We start from the raw sequence: 24,488 nt of genomic DNA on the forward strand, positions 1-24,488 counted from the left end.
GAGGTAGAGACTTGTGAACTTGACTGTCAGTTTAGTTTGCAACAACAGTAAATCAGTTAAGTAGGGAAAATTGCATATATTGTTTTTATCTATTTGTGATATGTATAATAGGCTTTTACAAATAACAGTTTTATTTAATTTAATCACTAAAGTAGTGAAATAATAATAATACAAAACAATAATAAGCTGCTGCTCTAATTCTGACTTTTTTTGCACCTCACAAATCCAAGATTCCCCCCTTCAAAATAAAATACAGTTTTCTTCAATAAAATGATTTTACATTAAAAAAAACGCACATTTGAATGTGCACTATAGTTTGCAAGACTAAAAAAAATTCTGCTGTCTCACATATAAAGTTGAAACCAAACATTTACACTGAAAATGTTCAAATTGAACAATTCCAGTTAAAAAAGAAACAGTCCTCATTTGACAGGGGGTGAAAGGTCATGCAGAAAGTGAGACGCTTCTAATCTAAAAACAAGATAAACAGACACATTCTGGCTTGGAACTGCACTCATGGAAAAATACTTGGAGGTGGCAGCATCATTGTGTTTTTTTATTATCTGAATGATGTATCTAGTGCTCTTTGCACTCATGAGGTGGCCTCATGAGGGGAAAAACAGCAAGAAGCTTAAAGTTAGGGAATTAATTGGTCTTCTGATTAAAAAAAAGACACAAAGTGAAAAAGTTGTTACATTGTTACAACAAAATCAATGTATATAAATTTCTGTATTTGAATGCATTTCTAAAAAAACATATTTTACATCCACCATAGATAGATAGATAGATAGATAGATAGATAGATAGATAGATAGATAGATAGATAGATAGATAGATAGATAGATAGATAGATAGATAGATAGATAGATAGATAGATAGATAGATAGATAGATAGATAGATAGATAGATAGATAGATAGATAGATAGATAGATAGATAGATAGATAGATAGATAGATAGATAGATAGATAGATAGATGGTCACCTGACGGAGGACAACGTCTATTATGTAACGATGTGTCGGTTGGCTTTGCTCTTTAACTTTTGTCAAGTGAAAACAAAGAGGCACGTTTCAAAATTTTCAAAATAAAACTCTCGCTCAAGAGCGCAAGGGGTGTATTTTTTTTTTTTAGCTCAGTGAGCTTCCTCTGCGGTGCTCCCCCGGCTTGACGCACAGTGGACCGTGCGTCTATGCGTCGCCGGTGGAGGAGGCGTTGGCGCATCGCACCACTGCCGCTTCTGCTGCTTCTGCTGCTGCTGCTGCTGCTGCTGCTTACTCTCAAAACCGGCCGTCCTGTACAGAGACTGGAACTGTCACCTGCCAGGCTGCTGTGAAAGAAACCGCCTCGCTTAAAACAGAACCGACCCGCTACGGCAAGGTGCGCGTTTTAATCCCTCGAAAGAGAGAAGCCTCAAAATGATCAAGAACGGTCACCACCACCACCACCTCCACCAAGTGAGCGCAGCTGCGGGGAAAGACGCAGGGACGACCCTGGCCTCAGCGACATGCAGTCCGGAGAAGAGGAGGCGAAAGATCCGTGTGTGGTGCGACGGCTGGTGAGTTGCCGATTGGATGTGTTGATTGGTGTGATGAAGATCGCACCGCGCTGTCCCCAGCCTTTGGTTCTTGTTTGAATGAAGAAGTTGTCACATGGGGACAGGCCTGCTCCATGCAGGCTGCAGGAAACTGCTTAACACCTTATCAGCTCAGCGCAGGCAAAACTTTAAATACAGTGTTCTGCAGCAGATGTCCTGGACTTGTTTTCATTGGGATAACCGCCTTATGTGTTATATGTAATGGGTTATAATACAAACCAATTGACGTTTCACCTTCAGTTGGCCTTTCCTTCTTAGTAAACACGTTATAAGAATAGATGTATTATTTCCTGCTGCTATTGCCCATAACTGATTGCTCTGAACTGATGATAAAGTGCTTATTAAGCCAAAATAGCATCATTAGATTTGTGCAAAATTAATAAATCTGCTTTACAATATGCAGGAGGTCTCTTGTAAAAGTACAAACTTGTATTTCCTTAGGTGTTTATTATTATTCTATTGAGTATGTACTTTAAAGGTTAAGATCAGCACAGTATCTATACTTTATCTACTACGAGTTTTTATTGAGCATTTTAGAAATATAACATCACATCTTCATGATGATTCCTTATATATCTTTTGACATTATACAAACAGGTGGCAGTTGCAATGTATTTAGTTCTCGCTTAACACAACACTTCTAAAATTAATGTATTATATAGTTTCGTTGTAATTTTCCAAATTGCAGCAAAGACCTATAGGCACTAAGCAAAAATAGATATTTGGCCTACTTTTAGTTTCGACTTTTGCTTAAATTTTCAAAGTTAACCCAATTAAGATAAAAGTGCAAAGAAAATGTTTATACATTAAACAAACATTCTTACAAATATCTATATAGTATAATATGGTTATAACAGGTATTGTCAAAAGAAATCAGGGTCTGATTTTAAAAAAAGTGCTGGCTATTAGTTATATCTAAATATTTGTTGATTGGACAGGAGATAATTAAGACAACGATTGGTCCATTTCAACATTTGGGTTTGTTTTTGGAGGTGATGGTAACTGTTTGTATCTATTGTTTTTTTATAACCAAGGTTGTCATCAAATTTCTTTGATTACTGTCTCTTATGAAGTCCTCTTGTTCTCACACATCCAAACCAGCCTGTAAATTGTCAGATTGCAACATCAACCATGACATGGCTTATCTTGAAATAGATAGTGTTGAAAACTGGGAGTGACCTCAAACACACATCTACCGCACTAAATATAATCTTCCAGCATGACAAAACAGGATAATAAACAGTCACACACGTTATTACATAAACACAACAGTGTTTTTTAATATCATAGCCTTGTCACATTAGGTCATATCTGCCTTGGTTTTTTTAATAGTATACCTAAATGCTTAAAGTGCATAATTCTCCAACAGTGCCTTTCTAATTACATCTTTTTTTATTTAACCTTTACTAAAGTAAGTGATGTAATAAGAACAAATTCTTGTTTACAACAATAACAACCTGACACTGTGATTTGTATATTTGGATTTTCAGCTAAGCAAGGCTCTGTTGCTTAGCTGAAAATCTTTATAAATCATTCTGTTTATAGGCATAGATTTTTATATTAACCCCAGGATATAAAGAAAACACCTTGTGAAGATGTTGGCTGAAACTGTTAAGAGAGCGTCATTATCCCATGGAAACAAATCCGTCAGCTACATGGACTGAAAGGCCACTCAGCAGGAAGAAGCTATTGGTCCCAAAGCAACACAAAAAGCCAAATTACGGTTTGCAAATGCAGACAAAGATCTGGATTTTTGGAGACATGTCTTGTGGTTTGGAACTTAAATCAACCTGCTTGGTCAGAATGTAGAACCACTACATTTGAAGGAAAAAGTTGGAAACTTGTAAGCTTGAGAAAATCCTCCCAAATTTAAAGCATGGTGATGGCAGAATCATGTTTTACAGATTTGTTTTGCTATCGAACCGACAGTTTTGATGCTAGGATTACAAACCTGATTCAGTTACATCAGTTCTGTCAGGAGGAATGAACCAAGTAAGGAAATGTAAACTTATGAGTTTAAAGAATGCTTTGAAAATATTTCACCCTTATTCTTTTATTTAGCAAATAGAAATAAGTTTGGTAATCCTAAAACTGTTTCAGGTCCTTTTTTCCGACCTAAAAACAGGAAAACTGAAATCTCATTTAATATCAGACAGTAAAGGCAAATGGTTTTGTCAATGCAGATATCTGGTTTCACCTGAAAGGGTTTGCTCCCGTTAGGCCACATCCTCTGTCATTACACAAATCTATATCACATGGTTTCCTTTACTACATTAAGTTCTCAAATTTCTACATCTTGGAAAATAGAATAAAACAAGGATATGGCCAAACTACTACATTAATAACTAATCCACTTGCCTTCTCGTTCTTAACAGAAGGATTTATTTTTAAGTGTTTTGCCAGGATGGAGAATAGGCTGGTTTAACTTCACATACTAAAATAAAACTACAATGGACTGCAACATTAAAACAACTCATCTGCATAAAACCAACTCAGCAGCTGAATACTGACATCAATTGAAACAGAAAACACATGTTATGACGTTGCTGTACCAGTCAAGAGTATTTTTTGATCTGATCTGATTTGTTTTAACTCGTTTCCTTTTCAACTTGCTTTAAAAATCAGCTGCTAGAACGGCTATCTTTGTTTGTTTAAGAACCATCCGAGTTCCTTTACCTTTTTATTGACTTTTTAAAAATTAATAAATAAAACAAAAGATAATTCAAAGTTAAAGAATACTGAATCCTCGCATAAGCTAGCATTTAAATAAAATTCCATGATTGACTCATTTGCAAATGAACCAAAAATGTTAAAACCCGACCCCTGATGGACACATTCTGCAGCGGCTGAACAGATGTTTTGAATATCTGCGCATGAAGACCAGGATTACGGTGGCTTTCTCTCGCAGAATTCCTGCTGTTCCTCTGTGGCTGCATATTTACGCTTTGGCGGCATGTCGCAGAATATTTGGGATGCCGGAATATTAACCGGTGGCGTGAGCATGCAAAGAAAGCCAATGTCAACAGAGCTCATGTCATTAACCCCCCCAGTGCACACCTGCAAAGGCCCCCGAGCAAATTGACTCCTTCCTGCCTCGCTCTTACTATTTCCTCATCCCTTCATTGCCGGTTTGAAAGGAAATTTCCTAGGAAGCCGTAGTGTTTATTTTTACGTATTGTGGCCACGTAATGTGGCACATTCTGTTCCTATTAGTCAACCTGGTTAAAGGTCTGCTGTCAGAGAAGCATCATCAACCAAGAGTGCAAAGTCCAAATTCATAATCTGCTATGGTGCTGTGCACACGCAGGACTGTAAAGACTCAGCCAATAAGCAGCGCTTTGCTTATTGATTCAAAGTCAGTTATCTTTGATTATTGGAGACATTAGACTTTACTGAATAAAATCCTGTTGTTTGCTGTTTCCTACACACGCCCAAACGGTCCCCCGCCGTGTGCACATATGTCTGCAAAGCCTTTGCCCTCGAGAAGCTTAGGTGCCACTTGGGTGTCTGTTAACAGGCTTCTCTAATTAAAATTTCATCATCCCCACAGTGATACGCTCATGATGCTTCCCTGCTAAAAAATACAGAGAGAAGAAGAGGGCCACTTGTTGGGCATGGTGCTGGAATAAACCCCACACACAGAAAGGTCTTATGTAACTCAGGGCCTTTCATTCAGTCACCTCCAAACACTGTTTATTACATTCCTCTTGGCCCCCTCAGTCACCTTAGAGCTCCTGAATCTCATTCCAATGATTTGACAACACATGGCACATTTCCCACTGTTACTCTTGGTAACGAGCTGATTTTCACCCAAAGTTATGATTTAAAAGTCCATTTCAAGTGTTGTTGCACTTTACAAAAAGCAAAGCTCAGTCTGTTTGCAGCAGGACTGGGCGTCATAGCAGTCGGTGCAGCCGTCATCAGTAGGATCAGGGTCTGGAAGCACCACAAGGCTCTCTTACTGCCTGTGCTGTGGATGTAATCTAATAATAATAGTGTTGTTTTCCTATTGATGTTTCTGAGCATGCTATTTATAGTGCTGTTCACTGTATACCAAAATAAATCAAGAGGACCAAAATATGTGCAAATATCTAACATCCTGCTGTTTTTTCTTTTATTTCCACTACATAAATCCTCACCCAGAGACAAGAGATAAAATGAGTATCAGTGTGATGTAGGCTGAGAGCTTTAAAGAGCCTCTGAAGGGAGGCTAACAGCCATCTGTTCTGTTTCTTTGTGAGATTACTGTGCTACACTCTCGGTCTTTTATCTGTCCTAATCTAATTAACTGGAGACACTATCATAGCTGAGGATAAACAAGCAGAATGGAAGGAAGACAGTTCATCAAACAGGTTTGGGTTTAGATACTTTTTCTAATCCAGCAAAGTGTGCACATTATTCACTTGAGTCAAAAAGTTGAAGTTGTGCATTAATCATAACTCCACAGTGATACATTTCAAACATTTCTTTCCTTCGTGGTTATGGTTTCCAGCTAATGAAGTTCAAAAATGAATCATCAGGAAAGTGAACTGTTATATATTACTAATGATTCTTAAATCCAGATGTTATGTTGGGATCATGTTACGCAATCATGAGGACCACTGCTGACAATGGCTGACAACCTCTGCACAAAATGTATCAGCTAAAGAGTCTGTCTGTTCACAAGGCAATGTATCCAACGTTTTACTGGAAAGTTGAGTGAGAGGAAAAAGTCAGAAAGAAAAAGATGCTCAAGAGACACATACTGTACATTTAGGAGAAACTCTGGTCGTTTTTGTTAATTCCCTTCCAAAATTTTAAATCCAGTCCTGCCATATAATTCTATCATGTCTAACTCCTTTCTTCTTGTGTTTTTCCACCTTAGCTATGACATGGTGCATTATGGCCACTCAAACCAGCTGCGACAGGCCAAAGCGATGGGAGATTACCTCATCGTTGGAGTGCACACAGACAGTTAAGTCTTAAACAAATGCCACAGATACTTAATTTAGCATAAAACTACAATGCCATACTGCTAAAGTACGAAGCCCTCAATTGTAGTGGCTGCTCAAGTGTGTTGGTCCAGAATAGAACAAACGATTCCTCTGACTAAACCAAATTCTGTCACCAAATAACACAAAATAAGTGATAAACCCAGAGTACAATTTGGTGTTGTTTCCTTGAAAGCCATTGAAATAGTTCAGGATTTTTGAATTGTGGTTCATCTGACTTTTAGACACATCAGTGTTATCTCTTAAATATGGCATATTTAACTCAATAGCCAGTAAATAAGCAGAATAGTTACCCAAAGTTTTCATTAATGCCCACCGAGGTATTTGCAAAATTTGTCTTCCTTTGACAATTTCTTAACCTTTGGTTTAAGATTTCATCCACTGGGTCATGGCCTTTGCTAGAACAAGGGGCAGTAAGTAAGAAGGCAAATATTCTTGATGAGCTGTAAAGGTCCCATCATTCACCTCCAACTGTTCAAACACCGGAAGAGAAGAATGTGTGACCCAGATTGCTGCTTATCTAGAAAAGTAGAAACTTATTCCACTTTTTTTGGTACAAAATTCTGGTACTGACCATGCATCAGTTTGTACCCATCTTGGGAATGTTTTGAATGTATTTTGACCATATAATGATTTATCTCAATAGTCTTTCTGGCCTTATGAATCCAATAAATAATAACTATCAGCAAGAGTTACCTTGGTTTGATCAAGGCTAAATAAATCTGCCATATTTATTAGTCATCTGGACAAAGGGGGATCAGAGTTGCAATCAATACAAACAGAGTATGAAAGAAAATATTGTCATTCATCAGTCATTAATAATACATGAGTTCATGAAATTGGATCAGGTGAGAATCAAATTGCAAAAAGAGGGAAGCATACAGGTGCAAATGAGTGAAGGAGCCAACCAACCCAGAGCCTTCACAAGTAGGTCAAGAAATGAAATAGCTGACCAATATCAGCTTGACCAGCAACAGACTTGTGGGTTGCAACAAAGAGAATAATGGCAAAAAGGTCTAAAATTCAGCACAATGTTTGTATCTAAAATGTTATACTGCATATTGCACTATTCTAGGTTTAATGGTCACTATGGCACATTTTGTAGCAGCAGTAAGAATAATTGTTGCTTTTCTGTCTTCAATAAAACATTCAGATCGTGTTGCACAATTAAACTCTTTGTGGAAATACCATGCATTAAATTGCATTGTTATTTTCACTTATCACATAATCTCTTAGCAGCCTATAGTAGGAAAAGTGCAATGTACTGTTATATTCAATGTATTAGAATATGTGTTCCACTGAGACTCATTTGTGAGATTAAAAGCACCTTTTGAAATAACCTTTAGGCGGGTACTTTTCATTAAACCACGTTTCTATATGATTTTTTCTCGGTCTGGTGTAATATGCTAGCCTAAATGAGTTCTATTTTTTAATAATAGTAAGCAGGAAATCACAATTAACACAAATAAAGAATTGAAAATATCTATATAATGTGTTTCATTTGGTAAACTGAGTTACTGAAATAAATGTACTTAAAACCGAGATTTCTGTTTCCATGTTCGCTTAACCCAGACGTATTGGCTCGTGTTTTTCTTAATTTTCTTGCTTTATCATTTGAAGGTGAGATTTCAAAGCACAAGGGTCCGCCAGTCTTCACTCAGGAAGAAAGGTACAAGATGGTACGGGCCATAAAGTGGGTGGACGAAGTGGTGGAAGGAGCCCCTTACGTCACGACCCTCGGGACGCTCGACAAATACAGCTGCGACTTCTGTGTTCATGGAGGTACTAAACACTCTGTTCAGCTATGTGGGACAGTGCTATAGTCCTGACTGTGTCATTTTGTTCCAGATGATATAACACTAACTGTGGATGGAAAAGATACATATGAGGAAGTAAAGAAGTCAGGACGCTATAGGTGAGTTTCTTTTCCTGCCAAACACAGAAGAAAGTCGGGGTGGGCTTCTCTGTGTGTTTCATTAACTTGCATGTTACACTGGATTGTTGCAGAGAGTGCAAGCGGACGCAGGGAGTTTCCACGACAGACCTTGTTGGCAGGATGCTTCTGATGACCAAAGCACACCACAGCAACATTGTGGGTTTTTACTAAATTCTTTTTTAAGGCCCAAACAAGAGCAATTTTGCCAACTTTTTTGTTTCATTTTTTATGTTCAGGACAGCTCAGACTACCAGCAGCACACAGACAACTTTGGAAAGGTAATTTTTTGCCGTGCTCACTCGACTGTTTTGTTATACAAGCAGAAAGTAGTTGGCATTTGCACCAGATGTTAGCTGATATTAAATGAAGGGCTTTGTTTTAGACCCGCTTACTAATCTTTTAGAAGGCCTTGCCAGCAAACTGTGAATAGCACTTCTGTTCCTGAATGAGTAGAGTAAGTAAGAGCCACAAAGCTTTTAGTCACAGGCAGTTAAGGGTCTCTTGACTGGAAGAACAATGCTGGTCATTTGGCAAGTGATGAATTTTGAATTTGTTGCCCAGTTTTGCGTTGTTACCTTAAATTTTACCGGTTGCTTTTACTACTCTCCCCACTAGGGGGCAGTGATGCTGCATAGAGATTGCCTCTCTAGAAAAGCAAATGCAATAAATCAGATTAAACATTTTAGCTTTAGATTAGTTAGACTCCCCAAATGTATTTATATTTGCTAAATGCCAGAATAAAAAGAGAGGGATTCATTGGAATGCTTATTTTAGTTTATTGAATATGGCTGTATATCAGAAGTTTGTCTGATTTAAATCTGCTCCATGTTTTGCTTTTTTTTAATGGTAATATGTTTAGAAGGGCCACAGTCCCTGGACAGGAGTATCTCAGTTCCTGCAGACTTCTCAGAAGATAATTCAGTTTGCTTCAGGCCAGGAGCCTCAGCCTGGAGACACCATCATCTACGTTGCAGGAGCCTTTGACCTCTTTCGTATCTTTTTATAAATTACAATTGATACTGCACAAATGTCTTTTCATGCTAACTCTTTTAAGTCTCTAAAACACATGCAATATTTGTAAAACTCCGACAATATAGTCTGAAATAACAGCACTGAATTAATACCTAATAAAAAAACACAAATCACACAACAAAAAACAAAAGAAAACAGCAAGAGAAAAACCTTCTTGTAACTAATTTGAAAAGGGAAATAGAACATAAGCACAATCAAATTGATAAAAGATAATTTAAGCCCAACAGGAAAAAAAAACACAAATAAATACTGAACATAACATCTAAAACAATCCATGTCAGAATAAATAAATATTCTGCTTTATTTTATTATGTTTTTGCTACATTTTTGCTTTGTAGTCAGTTAATATTAATATAATTTGTGGCCACAGTTCTGAATGTTGTCACTAAAACATTAGTTGTTTTTATGGAAGCCAATGATATCCTTGATGATACCCCTGCTAGACATTGGTCATGTGGACTTCCTGGAAGCCGTCCATAAGCTTTCCGAAAAGCCGTACATCATAGTGGGGCTGCACTTCGATCAGGTGAGACTTTTTAAACCGACCTTTTGTTTTAATCTAAGTGAAAATCTGGATCGGTTGTATTCTACTCAAAGACACGCTAGCATGTCTGACACATTTTCTTGTGTTTCAGGAGGTGAATCGTTATAAAGGAAAAAACTACCCCATCATGAATGTCCATGAAAGAACTCTCAGTGTGCTGGCTTGCAGAGTAGGTTCTTCTCCTTTGTAGTTCAGTAATTTCCTCTGCATTAAATATATTCATGTATTTGTTGATTTGATGTGGTTTTACAGTATGTTTCGGAAGTGGTGATTGGTGCACCGTTTGCCGTCACAAAAGATCTGCTGGATCATTTTAAGGCAAGTGCAAAAAAACCTCACCAAATTCTTGCTGTTCAATCATTTATTCTATAATTGTTGTGTCTTTGTGTGTTCAGGTGGATCTTGTTTGCCATGGTAAGACAGAAATCTACCCAGACAAGGATGGATCTGACCCTTATGCTGTAAGATTCAGTGACCTGTCATATTTCATCAGTCTCCAGTGATGATTTGTGATATTTTTTATGATCATTGTTGCTTATTTTCCAGGAACCAAGAAGAAGAGGCATGCTACGAACTGTAGACAGTGGAAACACTCTTACTTCAGATGAAATTGTGCAAAGGATAATAAAAAACAGGTGATTACAACTTAATCAGAGAGAAACCCTCTTTGATGGTTTCTCTCAGATGTCCTTTTTTTAAACATTTCATGTATTTATTAATGCTTATGCACGTTTGCTTTCCAATTTTCTCATTTTAGGATTCCAAATCTAATTTACATTAGTAAGCCAAATCCATTAATAAATAGGTCTTGCACAAGATTTTGCCATTTTTTTAGTATTAGTTGTTTCACTAATTATCATTGCTAATTACAGATCATTATGAGGCTAAACTGTCTTTTTTAAATAATATAAATCTCAGAGAACAAATTGCACATCATATTTTTGAGCAGAATTCCATCAAAGGGGTGTACTGATTTATTCTCTCTTCTTTATTTGGTTGCTTGTGTTTCCTTTTGTTTAATTAGGCTTCTATTTGAGGCAAGGAACAAGAAGAAAGAAGCCAAAGAGATTGCTGTGATCCAGGCTATGAAGCGACAAGAAGAGGAAAAGACTAAAGGAAGATCCCAAGCTCTGCTGTAGATGTGCACCACCATTTGTGGTTTTGACCTAACATTAGCAAGCTACATAAATATAAACTTCTGTATAACAAAGTCAACTTTTCATAAGTGTTATAGCATCTCTGGATCATATCAGCAGTTTTACAGTTGAAAGACAACAAACCTGCTGTGGGATCATTAGCTGTCTGTGAGCAGTAAGATCACTCATAAGCTGGAACAAGGAACATGTACTGTACCTGTATCTTCTAAAGTCGAATACATACATTTGAATATTTTAAACTTTTGTAATTTTTTTGCCTTTTAACAAGGAAAAAAATGTTGAAGTTATTTTTGGCTTTTAGCACAAGAAGAGTGCAGTTTGGCGAAGTTGGACAAACATTTATTTATCTAACCAGAACTGGAAATCTTCCCTGGGCTGTTGCTGCTTTTTGCACAGCAATACTCCTAATCCTAACTAATCATCATCTGTATATATTGTATCAAATTGCATAAGAATTTTTAAATTACAGCAGAAATCAGCGGACACATACCCTTTGTGCTGCTGTTCAGTTAATCCGTTTAAATATTTTGGACCTCATATGTTCCACTCTGCAAAAGGTATTGCCTTTTGCGTGCATTTTTAAAAAAATATAACCACTGAAATTTGTGGAATGATGAACTGTCTGCTTTAACTTTGGTTTTCATTGCATGAGTGGAAATTAATGACATTGTGTTGTCTTGAAGACAAAGTGGAGTTCATACTTCTCCTGAATCATGTGAAGTCTAACACATGTGGATATGAAATGGGGTCAAATAATATATTTTTTGTAGAAGCATATTTTACTCCTCTCCATTAGCTGCTGTACACATAGTAGTGTAATGTTTTAAAAGCATAATGCATATTATTGTCAAATGAAATGTAGATAGTGTTGCATATTATCTATATGTTATCGATCATTCCCAAAGGACATACTGTATAATATAAAGTTGATTGGATTTACAGTATATTATTCCTAATAAAAAAGAAATTCTGAAGGATGGTTTGACTTTTTTCCATTCTTATCAATATTATATTTGTAGGAGCAAATATGTTTTATATATATATATATATATATATATATATATATATATATATATATATATATATATATATATATATATGGTAATATGTCTATTGATATACTGCGAAATTGTGATGAAACTACTTTTCGAATTGGCTTGAGTCACCTAATTAATAATTTAATATATCTATTGGACCATCTCCACAGTGACTATTGATATCATCATTTGTCATAAATAATGATCAATGAGTTGACCATCTTACACATGAACATAAAAAAACTGGCCAATACAAAAATGCTCACTTTATTTCTTATTGACTCACCTTTTCCGGGGTCACAGGCTTTTATTTTGACAGAATGCGGTACAAGTGTGGTCCTAATTAAGCAAATTATCACCTCCGAGTTACGCTTGCTTGATGCCTGGAGAAGCAGCAACAAAACAAAGCTGTTGAGAAACGAAGAGCAACAACAGAGAGATGTTTCGTTGTTTAAAAATGCTTCCTCTGTCGCTGAAGGTAAGCAGCAAAAATTTGTTTGATAAACTACTTCAGAAAGTTTTGTCTGAAATTTGAAATCAGGAAATTATTCTCGCTCTCCCACTCACTGTTTCAGAATACGTATTTTTCTATTCAACTAAACACTAATTAAGTCCTATTGGTAAAAATAGGACTTAATTCGTCTGTAGACGATTATTTTTAATTCCTTTTTTTCTCTCCTGGAGATTTAGCAAAAAATAATTACCCTATCTTGGTTATTTGAACATCTCTGAAATTTAAATGCAGACATGTTGCTGTTTCCGTTAGATCTGCATGGGAATGTGCCTCCAACAGGACATCTCAGAGGAAAGTAAGAAAGCCCAAATAAAGAGCTCCACAATCGAGCAAGACCTTTGTGATCATGCCAGGGCTGAAAGGAATGTCATCAAAATCCTCATGCTTGGTGTGTATATGCTGCATCGTTTAGCAGCTCTCAAATACTTTGGTGAATTTTTTGCAAAACGCTGTTTGTGTGGCAGGAGTTGCAGAGAGCGGAAAGAGCACAATAATCAGACAGATGAAGATAATACACAGCCGTGGCTTCTCCAGCCAAGAACTTCTTAGTTTCAAGGTACCAAACATTCACACTATTATCACACATTTTTAAATACCGGATACTTTTTTTTTTTTTTTTTTGCACTCTTGAATAAAGATGAATGAAATGGACAAATGTTTTCAAAGCCTGCAGTGTTGGATAACCTTCTAACCTCTATGAAGATTGTTCTACAAGGAATGGGCAAGCTGCGGATAAACCTCGCAAATAATAAGAACAAGGTGAGCCACAGACACCTTGGTTACTCCACTTATGTTTATCTTTCACCGCACCTGCTTTTTATGACACTAGAGGGCCCTCTATGCCTATGTGAAGCATGGCGTCCTCGTCTCATGAGCGGTACTTGTATAATATTTGATTTGTCGAAGAGATAAGAAGCATTTGCATCCATAGTGAGGGTGCGTTGCAACACTTGGTTGTGTTCTAGCTTTCAGTGAGACTTCCAAGTGTTAAAGTCTGTAACAGAAATCATTAAGACTAGATAAGATTTCACGTTTTGCTTGGCGATTTATGTATTTATTTTTATCCAGATGATCTACATTTAAGTAAGTTAGAATATAATTCTTTAGGCAAATAAGCTAATATCTTATAGATTTGTTGTAAATGGCATCAAGCATTTATCTCTTAGTCTTGGTGATGATGCATTATAGCACAGGTGTCAAACTCCAGTCCTCGAGGGCCGCTGTCCTGCAGTTTTTAGATGTGCCACAAGTACAAAACACTGGAATGAAATTGCTAAATTACCTCCTCCTTGTGTAGATCAGTTCTCCAGAGCCTTAATGACCTAATTATTCTATTCAGGTGTGGTGCAGCAGAGGCACATCTAAAAGTTGCAGGACACCGGCCCTTGAGGACTGGAGTTCGACACCCCTGCATTACAGCATTTGTCCTTTCTTTTACACATTGTTTTATTGATCTTATATAGTGTTCTTTAATTTGGTAAAGTTAATTTTGAGGTTTCCATTGGCTGTAAGCTAAAAATCACCATAATTATCTGATACAACTACATCAAAAATTAACCTCTCTCTGATAAATATTGAGATTTTAATACACTATAAAATCTAATTGATCCATTTTGTGCTGTCTGCAGTGCATGTCTTGTAAAGATAATATCAGAGCATTATACTATTGACTCCGACTGTATTGTGTTCCCATACCTAAACCAGATCCAGGCTCGCTCCATTCTGTCCTGCAGCCAGTGTTTGGGAGACGATCAGCAGCTGCTCCCTTTTGTGGCTCAAGCCTTCTGTGCTCTTTGGGCCGACCAAGGGGTGAGGGCCGCTGCAGCCAGAGGATACGAGTACAATCTGAACGACTCTGCCCTCTAGTGAGTACATCAACCTCAGGCAATTTATATTGCACAATCCTTTCCCAATTATGACTGACGGTGGAAATGTCAAGGGAAATTGCCCAGTAAGAAGTGTGTAGTTGCAGTTTGTCTCTAAAGAGCAAATGGTAAAAGCAATGCAGAGAGTAACTCGCATCAGGAAATGATTTGCGTGACATTTATGGGATAGGAAGTCTAATTAGAACCACACCAAAAAAAAACAAAAAACTTTTGCAGCTGTCCAGGTGGAGGGGGAGGGGTGGAGTACATGAAACATACATGATGATAGAGACTATTTTTGTGTTCAATGAGAAGGCGAATAGAATAGCACCATATGTGTGGGGTTGTGTGTAGCTTGAGGTAAAGTGAAGTGTTTATGACTTGGCTGTAAAGTTTGCATTGATTTGAAAAGTGATGATACCCAAATAATTTATGGGAAATGTCAGGACAAGTTACTGCATTATTATGAACTAAAAGGAAAGATAATGGATATCTGAAAAATGTGGAGGAATCAATTTTACTTACTTGAGGGATGTCTTAAGAAAGCTACAACTAGCTGTTTTTTATCCCTTCTGTAGAAAATCACACCCACAGAATGATGTTGGCATCTCCATGTTTTATCATGGAGATGGTGAGTTCTGGGCCATGTGTAGGGTTATGCATTTGCCATGCATGGTAGTTTGTATGTATAGATATGTTGATTTTTGGTCTCATCTGACATTAGTTTCTTGTTCTGACTTTTGACCAACTCCAATTGGGACTTCAACATCTAACTACTTGTCACATTTTCATAAAAGCCTGTTTAATAAATGCACAATTAGAAGTTTTCCTGTCAACATGTTCTCTCACCTGAGCTATGGACTTCTTAAGTTGAGAGACAAGTTGGCTTTAATCAAGTGCATGCCACACCTTTCAGATTTGATTTTTTTTCTCTGCCACACATCAAGCTGGTTTTCCTCATAAAAGTCTGGTGAAAAACGTTGGAGTTTGTGATCTTCATACTATATGGCAAAATGTGAAAAAGTGCTATGAATACTTCTGCAAAATACTGTTATTTTTCCCCACATTTGTTCCAAAATGTTTTTGTCTGAACAACACTTGTTTTTCTCCACTCTATCGTTGGATCATGCAATAATGCTCTTTCAAGAGTTGTTTAAAAGCACAGCGGCCTTCAAAATTTCATCAACTCCTACCTCTCTGCTTTGTGCTCCGTGTTCAGTATTTTTGATGAGTGCTTTTGTGCTGCGTCATTATGTAAAGAATGGAATATGTTTGCAGAAAAGCAATCCGAAATGTGCACTTGTGCACACAATATTCGGTAATAAGCTGGATACCCGAGTGGCTGTATGATTAAATATTGGATTGTGATTATTTCTTTAAGTAAAAGAAGTAATTTGTCTTTTTAAATAAATGTGGACCTAGTGGGCAGAATGAACTTCTTATCTTTGAGGCAACAGGGAGGCGATCAGTCAAGATAAAATCTACTCCGGGTGGTCAGACGGAGAAAGGACGGAGGTGTGACAGCTTCATTACTGGAACTCGATAAAGTCGGTTGCTGGGGGATTATATGAGACTCGCCTGTCTCTCTTTCAGTGATCTCACCTTGCTAGACCCGCCATTGATTTCTCCCTCCAGAAATGTTGGATTAGACTGTGTCGTGACACACTTGACTTCCCCAGGCACCCAAATGTGTAAAATGACTTCTGATGGTAGCGTGGGCTTGAAGTGAGCGGTTAATGTTGTTAAAGGAAAATATGTAGTTACAGTAAGTTATCTGTGTTTGTAAGGTGTGTTTACGAGAAGCGTTCTAATTAAGCCCTACTATAAATGCAAGCCTCCAAGCCGTTTGGGATGTTTTAAATTGCAATCAGTTTGGAACAGGTTTAGCTTTTTCTCTGAGTCTTTGTAAAAATCAGTTAATTTCATTTTATATAGTGCAGTGTCAGAGCAAATGTCATCTTCACAGCACTTTATAGAAAAAAAAGAAGTCAAAAGCATTCCCAGTTATATAGAAGCCAGTTCTAAAAAAATAAAAATCTTGTTTGCAGAATTTGTTTCTGCAAACAAAATTCAGAGAACAAATTTCACAGCTGGCCTCAAATATATGCATTTTAACTTTTTCTGATGCATTTAAACAGGACACAAAACTGCTCAGGATTTTTCAAATATTTCACGGGATCTTGCAAAACTTTCTCAGAATTTAAATTTTTGCAGAATTTCAATGGTCAGAATAGCTTTTTTTTTTATTTATTTGAGCATTTCCAGCAAAACCTTTATTTATCTTGTCACAAATGATTACTGTATGATATTAAGTCACATCAAGTGATTAATGGCATGACTCGCATAAGACACCTGGAGGCAGAGTTTCATTGAAAGATTTCAATTTTCACTTATGCTTCAATCAGATGAAATTTCAGTTTCTAATGCATTTTCTTTTAATGCTTAAATACATCAAAGGCAATTCTCAAAATTCAGTTCTACAGCACATTACAGGGCTTTCCCCATTTACTTCTGTTGGGTATGAAAAGAACTAATTGTCTTGTGGTTAAGTGTGAAAGTACCATCATGACTCATAGGGAGGTGATTTTTTTTTTTTTCCTTTTGTTCCCAAGTGTGTATAGGAAGTGTTTCTGCTGCTTTAGGTGACTATACTGTAGTTTGGAGGACATTGCTATAGATTGAAATTACAATTGTTACAAAGGTCCTGAAAAAATATTGGCTGACAATAATTTTCCATCTTGTATTTAAATACTAAAGCTTCCTTTGTTTTTCTTTCATATGCTTTTAAATAATATATTTCTAAAAGTATATTTGTGAACTGATTGAGAATTGATAAAGAATACTAGAACCAAAGGAAAAAGAACAAGAAAACACAGTCGACAGCTTGTCAATTATGTATTTATCGTCAGATATCTTCCTTTTTTCCTGGTCGTCTGCAGCTTCTTTGAAAACATAAGTCAAATCATCTCGCCAAACTACATTCCCACGGAGATGGATGTCCTGAGAGTCAGAGTGAGGACCTGTGGAATCATTGAGACACAGTTTCAAGTAGATGAAACAATCTTTAGGTAAGACTTTGAAATAAATATTCTATATAAAAAAGCTTTAACCTGAAGGTGAGTGGATTTTTAAATCGGTCTTCTAAATTTACATCGTGAGTCAAGCAATCATGAGTCTAAAATGGGGGCTTAATAATCTTGAATAAGAGAATTTAAAACTACAAGTTACATTATTAATCAAACAAGTACTGTCAGTAAATGCAGTGGTGGAAGTGTCGGAGGGAGGTCTGTCAAACCTGAAAGCACATTAAACATTAACTAAGCATTTAGGGTCATTTAACTTTTTTACAAGGGGAGATGGCAACAAAATGTTAACTGCAACACTGTTTTACAAAATAAAAATGATACACCAAACAAAACTGTCTGAATTGCAGAATAAGCACATGTGTTATTTTTTTCAGATAAAGATTACTACTAAGCAGATGTCCAAAAGCGTCTGCCAACTGAAGAAATACCTGACCAAGTGATCCGACTTAAAATGTCCTAAAGAATCAGTTAAACAGACAACTTGATCTATACCCACAATAGTGAAAATAAGAAATAATCTTCCAGTTGTCTCTTATTGAGTTATTGAACCTCTGAAGACTCTGACTCCCCTTCAAGGCATTTCAACAGATAACAGAAGATGCTTTCAGTGGCGAACTGAATGAAGGAAACTTCCTGGGGGTGAATTGGACATTAAATATTGATAGCTTTAAACTTTCTAATTAGCCACAAAAAATCAAATAAATATGAAGAAGCGTATCAGTAAACCACTGAAACTTTTCTTTTCAGATACCTTTTACAGTGCTCTTTATTTACTTTCTTGGATAACATTATTTGTTTCTGTGGGCTGCAGGTTAGAATTCATAGAGAACTCGTGAGTGAGTGTGTATAAGTAAGAACTCTTACTATAAACTTGATGAGGATAATTTATGGATCTAACTCTTTTTCTAATATATCTGGATTAAAACTTTCTGCAGTTAAAACGGCTCAATAACTCAAATGCCTAATTTTGGCCTTGCTGTCATTTTGGTATGAAAATACTGATAACACATTTTGTACATTTTGTTGAATTAATTCTAAATAGAATTTGTCATAAAATGACAGGATCTCATGTTTTAAACTGGTAACTCAGGAAAGCTGCAGTGATTATTCTTTTCTCCACCACTTCAGCTGCTGCTGTCAGTTCAGTTAACACTTATCCTCCTCCAGCTTGGTACAACTGACTCAGAAGATAAATGCCTCGTCGCTGGTGACATGCGGCAATCTTGCACCTGGAGACTCTTTGGTCCAAATTGAAACTCATTATCCATGTCACCCAGACCCTAAGGTTGACCTGGTGCCACTCTGTGGAAACAGATGTCTTCAGTATTTTGAATAGTTTTGATTTTTTTATTGCTTTACTGCAGTTGATCACGAATAAAATTACTTTGTAAAGAAATACTTATTTTTTTCTTTTGCAGAGTAGCTGTATATGCTTTGATGATGTCTGGAAGGTTTCATGTCATTTTCTATCTTTTTTAAAATGGATTTAGATGTTATTTCTTGTCGGTTGGCAGATTGTATGACGTTGGTGGCCAACGCAGTGAAAGGAGAAAGTGGCTGAGCTGCTTTGATTCTATTCATGCCTTACTGTTTGTGGTGGGTCTCAGCAGCTATGATCAGATGTCGTTTAAGGATCCATCAATGGTATGTCATTAAAGTATTAAACTATATTAACATTTAATTTTATGGATTTTTTAAAACCTTTTTATAGCTTTATCAGCCTGCCCTTATTTTCTTTTATTAGAATGGATTTCAGGAAAGCCTTGAATTCTTTTCATCAATCTGCACAAACACAGTCTTCAAGAAAACTTCTCTGGTAAGTTTTTCTTTGTGAAATCTGAAGAGTGTGACATGGATTTAAATGTAACCCTCTACATTTTGATGCATCTAAATAAAATCCAGAGTGAACAACTATATCAGAAGTTGCCTGAAGGGTAAATAGTTTATTCTTTTGAAATGTTATGACACATGTTCTTAGTGAATACCTCAGAATTTTAAGGAACATTAATGAAGGAGAAATATGAAGACCCAAAAACACATCCGACAAGAAAAAAGTTAAAAAGTTTAACACACGGTTACTTTTAAAGTTATTGCCTTTTAAGTCTTTAATCGTTCACTGTACAATCCATTGTGTTAGACGCCGCTGCTAACCTACCAAAACCACATTCCACTAAAATGACTGACTAAGCAAGTGGAGTAGGAATCAAGAAGCAACCAAGGCTCTCGTCAACTCAGCTGCAGATATCACTTTCTCAAGTGGGAGTTGAGATTACATTGATTAGTCACGTACTCCATAAATCTAGCTTTCATTACATACAGTTTTCCACAAACTATATGTAGGTCACTGCAAGCGCGTGGGAGAAAGGGCTCTGATCAGACGAGACCAAAAGGAACCCTTTGATGAAACATGCAAAGTTTTATTTGTGGCAGAAAATGAACACCGCAAAGCAACCTGAACATGCCATCCACACTGCAAAAAAAAATAAAAAATGGTGTTGGCAGCGTCATGGTGTGGCAACGTACATAGAGCCTGATTAGAGATGATGGGAAATGTTGAAGATGAAAGGCTTTTGCAGGCTGCATAGGACATTGTACTGGGATGGAGGTTCAACTTCCAGCAGAATAACCCTAGTAATAAGGCCCTGTATTTTATTTGTGTGTTGAGCCAGGGGAACATGTGGTTTAGATGAAAGCATAGTACTGGTAAAAGTGGCTCAGTCAAAGTCATGATCTAAATCCGATTAAGAATCTCTGAAAATTGCTGATCAGACACACAATCAATCCAGTCTGATTTAGCTTGAGCTATCTTGCAAGGAATGCATGAAAACACCAGTCCATAGATGTGCAGAGCTGCTGCATAGCCCAAAAAATCTGCAGAAGAGGAGATGCAAAGATTGATGGAAAAACGTGGTTTTACAAAAAAGCTTGACAAGGGGTTTTATGCAAATGCATGCTACATTTTTTCAGACTACCATTTGTAAATATCTTAAAACAACATATTAATTTTACTTTGCAATAATTTTCTACTTTGTATCTGTCAAAATATGCATAAAATAGATGAAGTGTAAAGGGTATACAATGATTTGCACCCTTACCTTTTCTAACCTCTCTTTTCTCATGCTTTTGTTCTAAATATGACAGCAGGCTAGAGGCACTCATGGGCTTTTAAAGAAATCTTACACTCTATGTAAACAGCGCCCACAAAGCTTTGATTGCATCTGATGAGCATAATTGGCATACAAATTCTAGTTTACTGTCATCACATTTAATCGCTGCTGTTGTTTTCTGCTGACATACTGACAATGTGTTGCTCTGGTTATGAATGGAAATCATTTGTTTCAGCAGTTCATCTTGAGATATATGGGGTAGAGTTTTGCCTTTCTAGCTTCTTTTTTTCTACTAAATGCTATGTGGTCCTTTCCTTTTATCTCTAGTGTGGGGGAAAAAGTCAGATAAGGTCGCTGGAAATATCAGAACTATGGTGTGACTGGAGATTACTTGATATTTTATCTGCTATTTGAACAGGAACATTAATTTTATTGGGTTTGATGATCAAACAAGGCTTCTCTAAGGTAGTTTTAAAAATTATGATTAACCACACACACCAATTTTTCTCCTCAGTTATCCAGCATATGCATAATGACAAGACCTTATTAATTCACCGATAAACTAATGCAAACTCCACCAGCTGGAGACCAAGTTTTCATCCATATTTTTAGTGTTGGATCTGATTGTGTTTTGCAGTGCTGTTGACTTGTGAAGTTGCAAATGATTGAATCCTCTTTGGTGCTTGTCACTCGCCAATTTGTGCCTTTGTTGTTTTGGCCATTCTGTTCATGACTTGTTGTGGTATGAAAAGGATGCCATTACAATGAAATGTTTAGTATACTCGGCATGAATCAGCTCTGGGAATGTTTCATACCTACTTTTACAACTGAAGTAAATTCATTTCTTATCTGTTCATAACGTCCTTTAATAATATAAACCAGTAAGACGTTCCTTGGTTTTGATTGGAAGGGTCATAATCCTTTGGACTGATGGGTTAATTGGAAATGGTGTTCAGTCCAGTGTGTCTCTGTAAGTGATTTAAAAAAAAAACCCTGTATGAAATTGGTAAACACACATTTCTGCATTAAAATAATCAATTTTAAACATTTTGTTGTGAAGGCTACTCTTAAAGAATTTTTTTTCCCGTAAATTAGCCCTGTCAGTTTATTTAGGGAAATGTAATGTCATAAAAAATAGGAATCCATAAAATTTAAGTCAAATGTTTTTGACAAAATACCATAGTTGGCAACTACTGTTTATTTCAACCTGTTGTAGGGATTGGACTAATTAGTTCAACTCTGTTCTCCTGAGCCGTCACTCAGCACTCTTGCAGCACATTTCTTTTGAGAAAGTGAGATTATAGTAAACAGCCTTAGAGTCCCCACAAGTAACTCATTAATGTTGACTGGCCATTTAATTCTCAAAAACTCACTTTACACATTTTGTCCACAGATTTTCTAGCACAACTCATGCTTTGAAACGTGACTCAAGAAGCTATAAACTGACAAATACAAATGGAAGTGATGGAAAGTGAAGAAAATTCTGACCCATTTGTTTTTTGCTATGAAGTTATGACTGAAAATATCCATTTATATGTTCGGGTCTTTCTACTGCTTTTTTTCTCTTATAGATTTTGTTTCTGAACAAAACTGACCTTTTCCGGGGAAAGATCCTGCACTCTGGGAGACACTTGAGATTTTACCTTTCAAGCTATGAAGGTACAGTAGAGAGAACAACCCAGATCATTTATATTTTCTCTGAATGTTTTATTCCAAAAGCCAGTTTTAGCATCTCATCTGATTTTACTGTGTTTTGAACTTGTCATACTAGTCTCCATTTATAAAATGAGTGACACATTGAAAGCAGATTACAAGCAGAACACTTTCTTCACAGTCCTGCTTTGGCCATGTCTGTTACTGAACAATGAAAGGTGTGAGAGAGTTGAATGATCTAACATTTGAAAGTTGCTTATAAATTCAGCACTTTGGATTCTTGCAACATCATCTTTGCTGGTGACGTAAACGGAAATCTTTGTGCATACAGATCGAAATACATTGTTCATTTTATTCATTCGGTCTGGGTCATGGTGATGCATCATTCCAGACTCATTGCCAGGGGTTCTGTGTGTCAGCATTATGTTTTGTGTATTTGGATTTTGATGAAAAAAATGTCAGCCAATGTCTTGTTGCATCTGTATTTCAGAAAGTGAATAAGCCGTTTGAGATGAGACAAACTTACTTTGCCTGTCTAGGAGCAGACTGTGATGTGGACGCTGCGGCCCACCATGTTGTTGCCGTGTTCTCAGCCTGTAACATGGCCTTGAACAGACCTGTTTACCACCACTTCAGCACGGCCATCGACTCTGAAATCATGAAGGAGGTCTTCCACATGGTCATCGATCAGATCATCAAGGAGAACCTATCAGCTGTCCAGCTGTTGTAGGTCTCCTCTACACTCTGCCTTTAGTTGGCGATTACTGTGATTTTATATTTTTGTTTTAATCTTTTAAAAACAAAAGGCCATGTGACTTGCTAAGACAATTGTATATATGGTGCTGTTTTATTTCTAAATTATTTTAAATAAAGTATTTGTCTCGATCATCTCATATCTTTCTTTAATGTCCATGCAAGTTTTCTAGAAAAATAAACAATTATTGAGTTACCAAAGTGTCTTGGCTTCAATTAACATTTATTAATTGAAGCCAATAGATGTTATAACTGTTCACACTGCAGTTTTCTGTTGGTCATCCAGTCATATTTTAAGTTTGCAAATTTACAGTATTTTCAGTTAGTCTTTTTCTCTGTTTGTTTGTGTGTGTGTATATCTTTGGGGGGTTTTATCTTACAGAAAAGCCCAAAGCAGTGCATATTTGGGCAGTGGAAGGAAAATTAGTTGGTTCACTTTACCAAAGACACTTTGGGTCTGTAACAAAAAGAAAGGAATGAAAGCCAGTGTCCAAACGTACATGAACACTAAAATTTCAAAACTGCAACTTAGTATTAATATTTTTAGCAAATGCAATCAAACCCAGAACAACCTATTCATTCACCTGTTCATTTAATAAAATACCCCTGACAAAACCTACATCTATGTCTGAGAATTTTTAGAAAGACCTAAAAGTTCCAGTTCATATGCTTTTCATCGGTTCTGACTGAACTTGGAGAATTTTACTATGAAAAATCAGTAAAAAACAAAACTGGTAGATGTCTAAATACTTCCAGCTTTAATTGCCATGAAATACTGCGCTACAAATCAGTGTGACAATGGTGAAGGCCTTGCATGTTGATTTACCCATCAATATGATTGTGTAGGCCTTCTAACAGCTGTTTAGTGTTCATATTTCAAGTCAGATTAGCAAACAACTGTAACTGACTGTTACAACTATTTGTTTTTCTGTTCATTCTGTAATTTTACTGTAGATTAAGGGATGAAGCAACAGGATTCTCCCCAGTGTATGCCAGATTTTTTTTCACCCACTCATAATTGTTCAAGTAACTGTGGCTTGACATAGTGACGTTTTATCTTGATTTCATCTTGCTGTTAGGGTTTAAATGTAAAAATTTTGAGTTGGGTCTATGTTCTATCCTAAAATATTATTTCAGTTTAACAAACTGAAGATAGTGAATGAATTGTATCATAAATATGAAATAACCTTGGCAGGAAGTTAGAGGACGGTTTTCATCT

General features: G+C 36.6%; 2 protein-coding genes across 3 annotated transcripts; both read left to right on the forward strand.

The window, feature by feature from the left end:
• Positions 1 to 1,184: 1,184 nt before the first annotated feature.
• LOC102220329 (ethanolamine-phosphate cytidylyltransferase) lies at positions 1,185 to 12,229 on the forward strand. The gene is made up of 13 exons (XM_005801440.2): positions 1,185 to 1,555; positions 6,459 to 6,547; positions 8,206 to 8,367; positions 8,434 to 8,500; positions 8,593 to 8,677; positions 8,758 to 8,799; positions 9,381 to 9,513; positions 9,997 to 10,079; positions 10,189 to 10,266; positions 10,350 to 10,415; positions 10,493 to 10,558; positions 10,644 to 10,732; positions 11,122 to 12,229. The coding sequence occupies exons 1-13, from the start codon at positions 1,416 to 1,418 to the stop codon at positions 11,234 to 11,236; spliced, it is 1,215 nt and encodes a 404-aa protein (XP_005801497.1). The 5' UTR covers positions 1,185 to 1,415; the 3' UTR covers positions 11,237 to 12,229.
• Positions 12,230 to 12,667: 438 nt separating this feature from the next.
• Positions 12,668 to 23,374, forward strand: LOC102220072 (guanine nucleotide-binding protein G(o) subunit alpha-like). 2 transcript variants are annotated; one of them, XM_005801439.3, is made up of 10 exons: positions 12,668 to 12,769; positions 13,058 to 13,193; positions 13,270 to 13,361; positions 13,472 to 13,564; positions 14,510 to 14,670; positions 17,610 to 17,738; positions 19,271 to 19,400; positions 19,501 to 19,572; positions 22,435 to 22,522; positions 23,056 to 23,374. In XM_005801439.3, exons 1-10 carry the CDS (start codon positions 12,731 to 12,733, stop codon positions 23,244 to 23,246), a joined length of 1,131 nt encoding a protein of 376 aa, XP_005801496.3. In that variant the 5' UTR covers positions 12,668 to 12,730; the 3' UTR covers positions 23,247 to 23,374. The 2 variants fall into 2 exon arrangements, with proteins under 2 accessions (XP_005801496.3, XP_023205284.1); XM_023349516.1 differs by having other exon boundaries at positions 23,007 to 23,236.
• Positions 23,375 to 24,488: the final 1,114 nt, after the last annotated feature.

The sequence above is a fragment of the Xiphophorus maculatus genome, chromosome 16 (genome assembly GCF_002775205.1).
Source record: "Xiphophorus maculatus strain JP 163 A chromosome 16, X_maculatus-5.0-male, whole genome shotgun sequence".
In the NCBI taxonomy this organism is placed as follows: domain Eukaryota; kingdom Metazoa; phylum Chordata; class Actinopteri; order Cyprinodontiformes; family Poeciliidae; genus Xiphophorus; species Xiphophorus maculatus.